General features: G+C 46.9%; 1 protein-coding gene across 2 annotated transcripts; it reads right to left on the reverse strand.

Annotated features, from left to right (window-relative positions):
• Window positions 1-1,858: 1,858 nt before the first annotated feature.
• Window positions 1,859-12,551, reverse strand: tnk2a (tyrosine kinase, non-receptor, 2a). 2 transcript variants are annotated; one of them, XM_077624445.1, is made up of 21 exons: window positions 12,310-12,551; window positions 12,154-12,239; window positions 10,895-11,131; window positions 10,055-10,217; window positions 9,919-9,989; window positions 9,652-9,849; window positions 9,337-9,486; window positions 9,173-9,268; window positions 8,925-9,106; window positions 8,694-8,820; window positions 8,484-8,630; window positions 8,330-8,424; window positions 8,055-8,249; window positions 7,808-7,899; window positions 7,688-7,732; window positions 7,379-7,626; window positions 6,372-6,563; window positions 5,758-6,197; window positions 4,818-5,043; window positions 4,542-4,669; window positions 1,859-2,087 (listed from the first exon to the last, which is right to left on the reverse strand). In XM_077624445.1, exons 3-21 carry the CDS (start codon window positions 10,997-10,999, stop codon window positions 2,063-2,065), a joined length of 2,925 nt encoding a protein of 974 aa, XP_077480571.1. In that variant the 5' UTR covers window positions 11,000-11,131; window positions 12,154-12,239; window positions 12,310-12,551; the 3' UTR covers window positions 1,859-2,062. The 2 variants fall into 2 exon arrangements, with proteins under 2 accessions (XP_077480571.1, XP_077480573.1); XM_077624447.1 differs by lacking the exons at window positions 10,895-11,131; window positions 12,154-12,239; window positions 12,310-12,551 and having other exon boundaries at window positions 9,919-9,979; window positions 10,055-10,189.
• Window positions 12,552-12,574: the final 23 nt, after the last annotated feature.

Consider the following 12,574-nt stretch of genomic DNA (forward strand, 5'->3'; position numbering starts at 1 on the left):
AATTTGACATTTCAAAAGGAAAACTGCTTATGAGATAAAAGTTTAAAAAATTAATTGCTAATCACTGAGTTTATCACGAGTTCACGTCCGATCCATTTTAAGTGGGAGGACGGCAGCGAAAGAATGAGCGTTCATTTGCTTAATATCAGAAATAAAAATATTTGATGAATATAAAAAAGAATGCCGCAATATTAAAACTATTAGTATTAAAAATATTTAAAATAGACAAAATACAAAAATATTAAGGAAAAATGTACATAACCAAAACTAGAATACCGAACTATCTTCTAAAGACATACAATTTAAAATAAAATATGTTAAGCTTACAAACAGGATGATTTTTTAAATAGATTTTTAGATCCGAAAAATGGACGTCTATGACCGTCAAGGGCCGCAAATGAGCTGGAAAAGGAATCCAGGTGAGTCATCCTTCAAGTGAAAAGCGATCGATGGTGTCAAAGCGAGAGTTGTTTTTCTCCCCCCCGAGGAATGGCTCGGTAAAAACATTTTTAAAAAAAAAGACCACCTTTGCTGCCTTTCTTCCCCTTTACGAACACTTTTACTGCAAATTCACTTTTTTTACGACGGATGATTTATCCAATGTTTTTGTTTTAATCAATGGGATCTTTATACAAAGGAGCTTTCTTTCATTAAAAAAAAATTCCAGAATGTTTCCCTTGATTGCCTTTACGCGAACAATTAGATTTTTTTTTTTAAACAGATTTATTTTAATTAAAAAAAGCCAAAACTCACCCTGTAATGATGTTCTCATCTCACCACTGAGGAAAAAGTCCAAAATTCCAAGAATCCTGAAGGAAGCGCTGGACACTCAGGTGTAAAATCTGGATTCATTATGAATTCCTTGCAATTAAATTAAAAATGTGAAGTTGATGCACAATTTTTCTCATTTTGTGCATCAACTTCACATTTTTCCACTTAAAATACAATGTATAAATAACATTTCCATTTCCTCAAAAGAACAAAGACTCAGGATATTGGTAAACATTCATGTTTTTTTAAAAACAAGATAAACATAGATTATCTTTTCTGTTGACCCTTTTTTGCTCAATTAAATCCCCCAATCAAAAACTAAATAAAACCAGAACAGTTACCATTTCCTTTTCTGTCTCTTTTTATTAAAAAAACAAGACAATCAATAAAAGAGCAACGTGGAAAATAAATAAATAGATAAAAAAAGAGAATACTTACTTAAATTTTCCTTTTTAATTAAAAAGGAAAACAAATGACAGTGTGAGCAAATCACATTGGATTTTTTTCCCCAAAAGGGAACTTAAACATTTGTAAAAAGCAAAGTGTCAATGGCAGGCAAATGAATTAAATATTCCAATATAAACCACCCCCCCGAACTACGCTGACCTTTTCGTCCGACCCGGCGCCTCATTTTCCGTGTTGGACTTGATCCGAGTCGATAAAAGAATCTGTGTTATTATCAGCGGAAAAGCAATTAGTATGGATTCATACAGTCGGGCGGGCTTATGTTGATATCGACCCAGAACCTGAGCCCACCCTCACGGCGAGGAGGGCGGGGGTAAAACAGGCCCCCTTCACGTTCAGAGATGGTGAACAGATTAGAAAAATGGGGTCGGGATGTTAATTAACTCAGCGTCTAACGCGCCAATGATGTCAACGGGGCGTTCGCTCACAATGGCTGCATTGAGAAAGAGTGGAAAAATTGAACGTGATGAACTTAAAAAACGGTAACATTTAGAGTCACAAAATAAATATTGTCATTTTTCGCAGGCCTTTTGGCAAAACTTCAGAATTCCATTTGACTGAGCGCAAGACAATTTGGTGGCCATGTTCGTCAGGAATAGGGCAACAAAAAAGTCCGACAAGATAAACGACGTCTACTATTTTGGTTGCAAGACGACATTTTCTGGTCAAAACGGATTCCTTCAAATTCCTGTTTAAAATTTCGACTTAACACAATAAAACTTGGTATGTCCGTCATGAGTAGACCCACCAAAAAGTCTCAGGAACTCGTCTGTGTCTGAAAAGCCACAGGAAGTCAGCCATTTTGGTTCAAAGCGGCCATATCAGGTCAAGTTTGGTCTTTTGCGGAGTCTCTATAAAAAAAATAAAAAAAAATGTCGTTTTTCTTTCACATCAGGTCGTAAACAAGCTTGTGCAATATATTCCAAAAACAATATTTACACAGATTTTAGACATTTAAAATTATAAACTAGTAATAGCATTTTACTTTAAAATATTTAAGTCAATGCTTATTCATATATGTTCATTTATAAAATAAAGTCAGCAATCTCCGTAACTGAATTAAAACATATAAATATACAAAAATGCACGCACAACAGTCACGTTGTTTTAATATGGGCAATTAGACCACGCCTCCAGGGCCCATTAAATTACATTCGGCGAAATTTTTCCCACAATTTTAGTAGCCGTTTCGTATTTTTAACATAATTTAAAACACAATGTTAACTACATTGTAAAGAAAATGATTAAAAATTTAGCATACGTGTAAATGAGTCGCCATTCCAATATTAGGCTCGTATATCAAACTAGCAAAGCATTTTGTTAAAAGTTTTATTTAGCGAGATAATATTTAGTAGTCATGTCTATCTTGTGTATGCCACCAAAAACTCCGGAAAATGATTAAAAATCTGAAAATACAAATGAATTGAGTTGTTTTCAGCGACGCCGCATTCCATCAGAATTTTCCGCACGTAAGCGCAAGCTAACCTTTCGCTTTGCCCAGTAAAGTGTTCCGAAAGGCACGCGCCACTTGATTACAAGCAATTAATTTGCCGCGGTGCCGATTGGAAATCAATTTCAAAGTTTTTCTTTGGCCATTAAGCGCTAGATATTTTTTTTCCCTCCTCCCACTAACGGATCACGCGCACGATTGCGTCGAGCTTCGTCGGAATGGCGGCGAGAGAGATCAAGCGGGCGCCTTTTTGCATCCGTCGAGGTCGCGTTCGGAGAAAAGCGAACGTGGCTGTGAAGAATGGAGCGAGAATTCAGCCGGCGGAAAACCTTGACGGCGAACTGGCAGAGGCGCATTTGCGGCTTCGGAATGGCCCCGTCGACAGGCGGCGGCGGCGCTCGCTATGTAAGCGTGCCAGCCGGCCAAGGTTGCTAACGGAGGCGCCTTTTCTTTGTGAAATGCCGACGATCGTCGTGCCGCAACTTCCTGGATGACAAAAGATCGTCTGCGTTTTGTAATGAAGTAAACTTCTGCTGAAAAGTAATACTTGATTCTTTGCGAGAGAAATATATCGTAAAATAAATGTGCAGTTTTTATTTCCAATTGTGATTTAAATGTGGTGAAATCCCCGTTTAAATATTTTTAACGCCTTTGCATCTACATTTATTTCTTTTTAAAATATGTCCATTTTAATTAAGACTTCACATATTAAAATGTGTGTTAGATTTTCTGTATGTTGATTCATGTGTATTATTTTAAATTGGTATTAATGAACCTTTTTGTAATGAAATTCAACATTTTTCCATGTTCGGACGACACGCTTTTGGGCTTTGGAGAGCTGTTTGACGCTCTGCTGGCGACTCGGCATTTCACTTACTAATCGCTAGCATGTGATTGGATGAATACGCGTCAGCGAGTCCGTCAAGTGAGCTTCATTTGGAGCGTCTCACCGCTTTGGGTGGAACCTGCCGGCCGAGCGCCACCGAGCCACGGGCTTTTCCGTCTTTATTTCCTTTATTTTCCGGGCTATAAAACATAAATAATCTGCACTTAAGTATTAGTCCCAAGCCCAGCCAGAGCGATTTATATTCCCGAAAATACGGTAGTATTTTTTTAGTTCCGAGATATTTCGAGCTAGGATTAAAAACAACATAAATAACCGATTTCTTAGTGATATACCAATATTCTGCCGTCCTGGGGCGCCAGCTGGTCTTCGTTACTTCTCGCCGTCACTTTCTGCCAGAAAAACCAAAGAAAGTTGAGACTAACGCATAGACGCTTATGGATTATATTAACGTATTTTCTCGCATATTAGCCGCCTCTGCGTATAAATGGTACACGGTCGATTGGTCGCTGGTCTTTTGGTCACCGGTCTTTTGGTCGCCCGGAAGGTAAGTGATAATTACCATTTAAATCGTTGCTCAAATTCTCTAAATACAAACTGCGAATTACTATTTGGTCATACTTAATGCCCTAGTAATGATTAGGCTAAAGAAAAGCTCAAAATTTCCCGGACTTTTATTGTTTTTTGTCGGAGAACTTGTTAAGACCCTGACTGACGTAGCTTCTTAAAGGGAAAACGCATGTACATACAAACTCTTTTACACTCACACGTGGGCTCAGTGAAAGTGCTCATGGCCATTGTTGGCTTTTATTGATGCGTAGACCGTGTTGTTTTACCTTGTTTTGTCGCCAGTCTTTTGGTCGTCGGTCTTTTGGTCGCCCGTTGTCGCGGTCGGGGCGACCAAAAGACCGACGACCAATCGACCGCACACGGTATAAATACCCTTCAAATCTTTGAATGATACAATTTTGACTTTTTAACTTTCTAATTTTCACCAAGAGAAACGCTCACCTGTTGCAGTGGGGTCCGTGCGTATCCAGCATGAGCGAAGCGGCTTCTTCCAGGTTCCAATGACAGCGACTCAGGAGGGCTTCGCACTCGCGTCGGGAACTCAGGCCCACACGAAACAACTGCTCCACCTTCGCGAGAAGAAGACACCTTCAGAACTCTTTCAGAGACGCCCAATCTAACGTGTTGGACGCTAGCGACTTCAAAAGGATTTGGACCAACGGTTCCCAACCCTCCCGCATTCGATGCAGCGGAGGCCGGCGAGCTAAGACGTCCTACCTTCAAGTATTGGACGGCTTGCTGGACGGCGCCGCGGTGGGCTCGCAAGGCGGCCTGACACTCGTCCGACGTGACGCCGCGCACGGCTTCCCGGACCCGGGCGACGTCGGATTCCGACGCAGGGCCGTCGTCGTCGTTGTTGTTGTTGTTGGAGGAGGAGTTGGGCTTGGCTGGGCCGGGGTGCTGGATCATGGGTTTGACCGCCGCCATGTTGGCTGCACCGTATCTGATGGGCACAAAAAAAATATATACAGCTGAGCTAGTTCTCCCAGTTTCAATGACATCAGTCCTTATCAATAGTAAATGAAAATGCAGAAAAAAGACAGTCTTGGACATTTTTTGGTGTCCTAAGCACCACGACGGCATTTTCCGAAAATGAAAGCTAAGCGCAAATGATGCACATTTCACTCCAATGGCCAACCAATTCATCCACTTCAGCCTGTCAGTCAAGCTGCACTGCTATTGACTGATTCCCGTGCTGAGATCGCCCGTGATTTTTTTTCACCGCTCACTTGAGCTGAGGTCGAAAACAGTGCCCGTGTGCTAAATCGCGGGAAAGGCAATTTGCTTGCGTAACCTTCTCCGCTACCGCATGGTTACACAAGTCCCGTCGCCCAATAACCGGAGTCGGAATTCCGATCAGAGATAAAAATAAAATAAAAAACGGAGACCTGGGCGATAAATCCGTGTCTGGCCGCCGTTCCTTCGCTCGTCCATTTTTTACAGCGAGCGATTTTTAAAATGATTTTACGTCCGCCCCCTCCTCTGCCACCGAACATTTTTGCTGATGGCATTGACTGGCGTTTAGGCTGATTGAGCGAGAGTGCCCAAGATGACGGGAGGAGAAAAAAAATGGAACGGAAGGGAGAGTGAGAGAGTGGTCGAAAGTGAAAACTATGAATTGCGACCCAAATCCATACATTTTAAGCTTTGAATGTACCTTTCCAGTAGAGCCGGTCGCCCTGGCGACGGGCCGTGGGCTGAGCCTTGCGACCCCTCCGTCATCGCCGAGGTCACGCGGGAGTGCAGCGGCTCCAACGAGGGGCCGGACGCGTACGAAGACGTCACCGGACCCGCGAGGGGGGCGCCTCGGTGGGGCGACGCCGGAAGGGCCGCGGTCGCCAGGGGCGAGGAGGACCGTGAGCTCGGTTGGGAGAGGGTCCGGTCGCGCGGCGGCAGCCGAGGGGGCGTGTCTTCCGGCTCCTGGGAGACGGAGCTGAGGCGATGTTGGGCGGGGCCGCGGGGCGGCAGCTCGGGGCGCTCCGATGAGGGCGTGGGCGGCGGGAGGTAGATCTGCCGGTGGGGGAGCGGCACCAGGGGGAGGGGCGAGGATGGGAGCGAGCGCCCCGTCGCCGCGGGAACCCGAAGCTTCACCATCACCTTGAAATTGACATCATCCAACATGATTGACATCCTGGTTTTTTTTTTGGCCGCTACGGGCCCTCGCGCTAATGAGTTTATTGCGAGTAGATCCCCAATTCCGTCCGAGTGGGAGGGTGGGTATGCCAGCCTCCCGCTTGAAAGGAATTGGACACTTCGGGTTTGTATTCGTACCTCTCGCTGGAGCTCCTGGAAGAGGTCGGCCGACTGCGATTCGTTGCGGACCAATGTGGTGGTCGGGACCTCTTGGACTGCCCCCTTGTTGATGGTCAGCACTTCCCGGTCCTCCGATTGGTCGTGAAGCTCCGGCGCCACCTCGTCGTAGGCGGGTTGTGGGAGGGGCCAATCCAGGATGGAGGGCGCGTCCTAAAAGAATCATGTCAATTTATAAGGAATCGCTGGAACTTATTATATTAGCATTTCAGTATTTATTCAAGATTATGATTTGAATTTAGAAATAGTACAGTATGTATGAATTTACATTTTTTAAATGTCAAAGTTTTCAAATAATCACGTCATTTTTGCAGGTTAAAATAAAAGTAAACCATACACCCTGCATTTTTTGGAACGTCAAAACATTACATTAGAATAGAAAAAAAGATACATTCATGACTTAATTTTGTGCTTCCTGGTCCTCGGTGGGTTAAGCGACTGTCATTCAATGGAAAACACTAAAATTCCATTAGCTTGCCTTCGCGTTCCATCCATCCACAGCGACTGTTTGCACTTAAACGCGGGCCCCAGAGCCCCCGCAACAAGTATGTTTACCCCGCGTGTTACGGCGTCTCTTTTTTTTTTTTGCACTGCTGACGTAAGAGGAGCGCAAATAGCACGACACCAAGCGGCACGCCGGCCGCCGATCAATGAGCGCCATCTCGCCCCGTCGTGCGCATCGGAGGGGAAAGGAGCCAGTTACGACATTTTCAGGGCAATGGTGGGGGGTGTTGCCGACCCCCCTCCGTGGGATCGTGTTGGCGTTACTGGTGCTATTTAACCCTTTTGTGTAGGCAGAATATTTTTTTTTCATTATCGTTGGCCGATTGATTCTTTCGATGACCGCATTTGAATTCCCAGTATAATCTACTACTTGAATGATGAAAAGGCGTAATGTATGGCACTATTATTTTTAAACCATAAATGATTCTAGAATAACAAAATGGTCAGGGTTTTATTCTTACTACCTTGATGGCGTCACGGTCGAACGGAAGGCTCTCGGTGAGCGGCGAAGGCGTGGTGGCGGAGCTGAAGCTGTCGTCGGTGAAGTCGATGAGCGACACTTCGCCGGCGTCCGGGTGGGTCCCGCCCTCCCAGGGGCGGAGCTTAAGGCTCGGAGGGAAGCCGGGTCTCTTGGGGCCGGCGCGGACGCCCGACGGGGCGCCCTCCTCCTCGTCGTCGTCGTAGTCCTCCATCACCGAGTCGTAGAAGGGTTCTGAGCGTAACCGGGGGGAGTCAGGAAACGGCCGACACGGCGACCCCCGCGTGGAACTTACTCTTGAAAAGAACCGCGGGCTGGGGAGGACGAGGCGGCGGTTGTTCTGTCGAGGAGAATCCGGAAAAAGTCAGTTGACCATTTGCTCCCAAAAAGCCAAATCGGAGAAAAGTAAGTTTACTCTTGGCTCGGTTGGGGAGTTTGCTTGGTCTGGAGGTGCAGGGCTCCACTCCGAGGACATCGGGGGGCTTCATGGGGTTCCCCAAATAGAGACTGAGGAGGAAAATAAAATCTGTGAAATGAGTGGATGGCTTTTTAACATTAAAAATCAAAGTGGACACCAGGATTTTTTTTAATTGTCGAAAAACGTAATTTTAGCTTTAAAAATGTTTTTTTTAATAGAGTAACTTCATACATGGTTTACAGACCTGTCGATGCGGTCGGCGTGTCCCCAACTCCGATGCGGATCGGTATCCCCGTGGCCCGTGTGGATGAACGAGTGCTTCAGGGGCTTGCTGATGTCGTCCGCCGACAGGCCCGTCACCGCCGTCACCACGTGGCGGGGGAACTGGCCCACTCGCAGCGTTCGACGGTTCTGCCCGCGCCACCAGTAGTGCTCGGCCCTGAAAAAAAGCGGCCAAAGATCAGTCATCGTCGGTCAGACGTGAACCGACGAAAAAATGGAAACGTTAACAGGACTGACCTTCCCTCGATGATGGTGATGACATCATTCATCTGAATGTGAAGTTTGTTGTCCTCCGCCGAGTCCTGCAGAGCTCTCATGTCCGTAGGAGTGCTCTAAACGATCGCATCGTTCACGTGGACGTTCCGGACCAAAAAACATCTCGGTGCCGTACCTCCGTGAGGAAGTCCCTGAGGGCCACGAAGGTGGGCCGGTCCTCAGGTTTGGGGCTCCAACATTGCAGCATGACATTATAGATGTCCTGAGGACAGTCGTCCGGCTGGCACAGACGCTCCGCCTCCACGTCCACCTTGTGGAGGATCTGCCGGACGAGCGATCGACCGGTAGGAATGGTCGCAAATCGAGCGCAGCGAGCTGGGCTTACCTGACTCCCGTTGAGGCCCGGCCACGGCTCCTGCCCGTGGGTGAACATCTCCCACAAGGTGACCCCGAACATCCAAGTGTCGGACGCGTGGGAAAAAGTGCGAGTTTTCAACGACTCCGGAGCGCACCTGAAGAAAAGGTCAAAATGGGAAACGGCTAGAGACCAGCGACCACCACGCGTTTTCCCCTTCAAAATGGCGCCCATCCCTTCGAACACGAGCGCCGGTCTGACCACGGAAAGGGGACTTTGTGGCCCTCCTCCATGATGTAGTGGTCGGCGTGCGTGGGCAGCGCCCTCATCAGGCCGAAGTCGCCGATCTTCACCGTCTCGTTGGTGGACAGTAGCACGTTGCGCGCCGCCAGGTCGCGGTGGAGGAAGCGGCGCAGTTCCAGGTAGGCCATACCGCACGCCACCTGCCACGTCAAGGTTAAACAATTTGCTCGCCAAGTTAAAGGACGGGAAATCGTAACGAGTTAAACCTGAACGGCGTAGTTGCAGAGCGAAGAGATGAGGATGTGACCTTGACGCTTCCTCAGCCGGTCCAGCAGCGAACCCAGAGGAGCCAGCTCGGTCACCTGGAAACGGGATTTGAGAGCATCTGATCCAAGGCCAATTCCTGGCGCCGTGCGTGCGCTCCGCTCACCATCTTCATGGGCTGCGTCAGGACCACGCCGTAAAGTCGGATCAGGTTCTGGTGGCTAAGCGAGTGCATGGCGTTGACCTCCCTGATGAAGTCGTCCAGACCGTCCGAGTCCAGCACGCCGGCCTTCAGGCACTTGACCGCCACCGACAGCTGCCGGCGAGCCCCAAAAATGTGTTACCCCATAAATAGCTCAAGATTTTGTTGGGACAATTTGTTGGCAATAATTTAGGAAACTAATTATAAATAATAATAGATCCTATACCACTAATATAGGCTCATTCCCTCCCCACCGAGTTATTGGACTTGGAGTCTCACCACTCGACCGCTAGGGGCGCTCCACTCGCCGCGGCGAACCACGCCGAAGGTGCCGTCGCCCAGGCGCTCAAACAGCTGCAGTTCGGTCTCCCGGATGAGGCAGGTGAGCGAAGCGGCGGAGTCGGCGCCGGAAGGGGAGCCGCCGGACGCCAGAGGCAAAGGCTGTTGATCGCCGTCGCTACGCTTGACGGGAAACACCTGCGGACGACAAAAAAAAAACAGGACTTAGAGTCCACTTATCAACCGGTCGGACATATCGTACAGCACCTTGCTCATCCAGGACTTGCGTTTGTAAAGCGCTCGCCTCCTCTTGACGGCTTCCCAAAGTCTTCTCTGACCTAAAAGACATTAGCGTCACGGACGAGCGTGAAACGGGGAGGCAAGCGGGTGGGCGGAGTCTGACCGGGGCGGCCCATGCCGATCTTCTCCAGGTCTTCGTTCTTGACGTAGTCAAAGTGCGAGAGGCGCGTGACGTTGAGCTCGTCGCGGACGCGCAGGAAGTACTGCTGCAGCTGAACGTCCGTCAGAAGCTCCAGAAGCCACTCCGTGCCCTCCTCGTTTGACATCTGAGCGCAAAATACACGGTACACGGTCGATTGGTCGCCGGTCTTTTGGTCCCACGGAAGGTTATTGATAATTACCATCTAAATCGTTGCTCAAATTCCCTAAATACAAACTGCGAATGACCATTTAGTCATACTTAATGCCCTAGTAATTATTATGTTAAGACCCTGACTGACGTATCTTCTTAAAGGGACAACACATGTACATACAAACTCTTCTACACTCACACGTCGGCTCAGTGAAAGTGCTCATGGCCATTGTTGGCTTTTATTAATGCGTAGACCGTCTTGTTTTACCTTGTTTTGTCGCCGGTCTTTTGGTCGCCTGTCTTTTGGTCGCCGGTCTTTTGGTCGCTGGTCTTTTGGTCGCCCGGACCGCGACAACGGGCGACCAAAAGACCGGCGACCAAAAGACAGGCGACAAAAAGACCGGCGACCAAAAGACCGGCGACCAAAAGACGGCGACCAAAAGACCGGCGACCAAAAGACCAGCGACCAAAAGATCGGCGACCAATCGACCGCACACGAAATACACAATACTACGTTTCAATAACGATATTAGCTTTTTTTTCAGTTAAGAGAAATGGGTAGCTAAAGAAAATCATGTTTCCAAAAAGAGAAATGTCCTCAGTGGAGGTAACTACAGCCATAAAGAACATTGATTTGAGCACATCCTTTACCACGGGTCTGGCGGAATTCCTCGCCATGTCGTCGCCGTCCTCGTCCTCGGCTTCGTCGCCTTCTCTGGCGTAAGGAAGTCTCCGATACACGTAGCTGTCGCCCATTGTGCTTGACTTCTTCTCCTGCGCACCTAAAGAGCAATTTGCGTTTCCCCTCGGTGGCCTCGCGTTACTAGCGCCGCTGAGTCACGATGCGCCGCCGCCATCGCTTGGCGTTCGCTAAATAATTCAGGAGAGCTGTCGAAGAGGAGGAAAATCAGGATGAGGACAGATGGGCGGCATTAAATGAGCGCTAACCTGATTTCATGTGTCGAACGCCGGCGGACCGGAGTAGCCTTTTCACGCACGCGACCCCCACAATTCTTCAGAGCCCCCCCCCCCCCCACCCCTGCTGTTGCCATGGCTACAGGCTCCTTCGCAATGAGGGTTCGAAATAGGCCAGTGCGCTAAATGTAGCATTGCTATCTAAATTGTAGTCAAATGAGAATCCCAAAATTTCATTTTCAAACTTCCTTCAATGTCCAAGAATTATCTAAGAATTGAGCATTTCAATATGTTTATTTATTTATTCTGTAAAATTGAATTACATGACAAAAAATGCTGAATAAAACTAAAATATTGTATTTGTACACATTCCAAGATGATATAAAAATTATACAGTAATTCTCCAAATGTGATTGTCGTTTTTCTTTCACATCAGGTCGTAAACAATCTTGTGCAATATATTCCAAAAACAATATTTACAGATTTTACACATTTAAAATTATCAACTAATAATAGCATTTTACTTTCAAATATTTAAGTCAATGCTTATTCAATGTTCATTTATAAAATAAAGTCAGCAATCTCCGTAGCTGAATTAAAAAATATAAATATACAAAAATGCACGCACAATGGTCACGTTGTTTTTATATGGGCAATTAGACCACGCCTCCAGGGCCCATTAAATTACACCCGGCTAAATTTTTCCAACAATTTTAGTAGCCGTTTGGTGTTTTTAACATAATTTAAAACATTATTAACTACATTGAGAGAAAATGATTACAAATTTGGCATACGTGTAAACGAGTCCCCATTCCAATATTAGACTCGTATATCAAACTAGCAAAGCATTGTTTACAACAGCGCAGGGGTACCGAATGTTGTGACATGTGTCAAGCTAGCAGCCAATTGTTTAATCTTTTAATCCTCTTCAAGACACAAACGTCTAAACTCGAGTCTCCGAAACGTTAGGATGCTTCACAAGAAACTGTTTTTACCTTACACACGCGTTCCTGGTGGCTGGAACTGAATTAGGACTTGAATGTCAGCGTGGACTCAAGCGCGACTCGTCCGCATCCACCTGCTACCACAACATAGACGTGTGAAGGAAAGACTATAAAAACGACAATAGTTATTCGAGAATGAGAATTCACCACATTGCGGCGGTTACGTTGCGGGCATCATTTAGAGCTCGCTCATCTTCAAAGCTTCTCTAGCCCAAAAATAAAGGCAAAGGAAGAATGGAGGCTTTGTTCGACGCGGTTGTTCGTCTTCACAGCTGCTAATGGCCGCTCAAAATTAGGTGGTTTAACGGTAAAAGAGCGCGAATTCAAAAGGGACTGTCGTCGCTATCCTCCGCCGTGGCGCGAGTGAAGCGGCGTCCTGTTGAACCGCGTCACTTCCAAATACATCCGCGGA

The sequence above is a fragment of the Stigmatopora argus genome, chromosome 17, assembly GCF_051989625.1.
Source record: "Stigmatopora argus isolate UIUO_Sarg chromosome 17, RoL_Sarg_1.0, whole genome shotgun sequence".
NCBI lineage: Eukaryota > Metazoa > Chordata > Actinopteri > Syngnathiformes > Syngnathidae > Stigmatopora > Stigmatopora argus.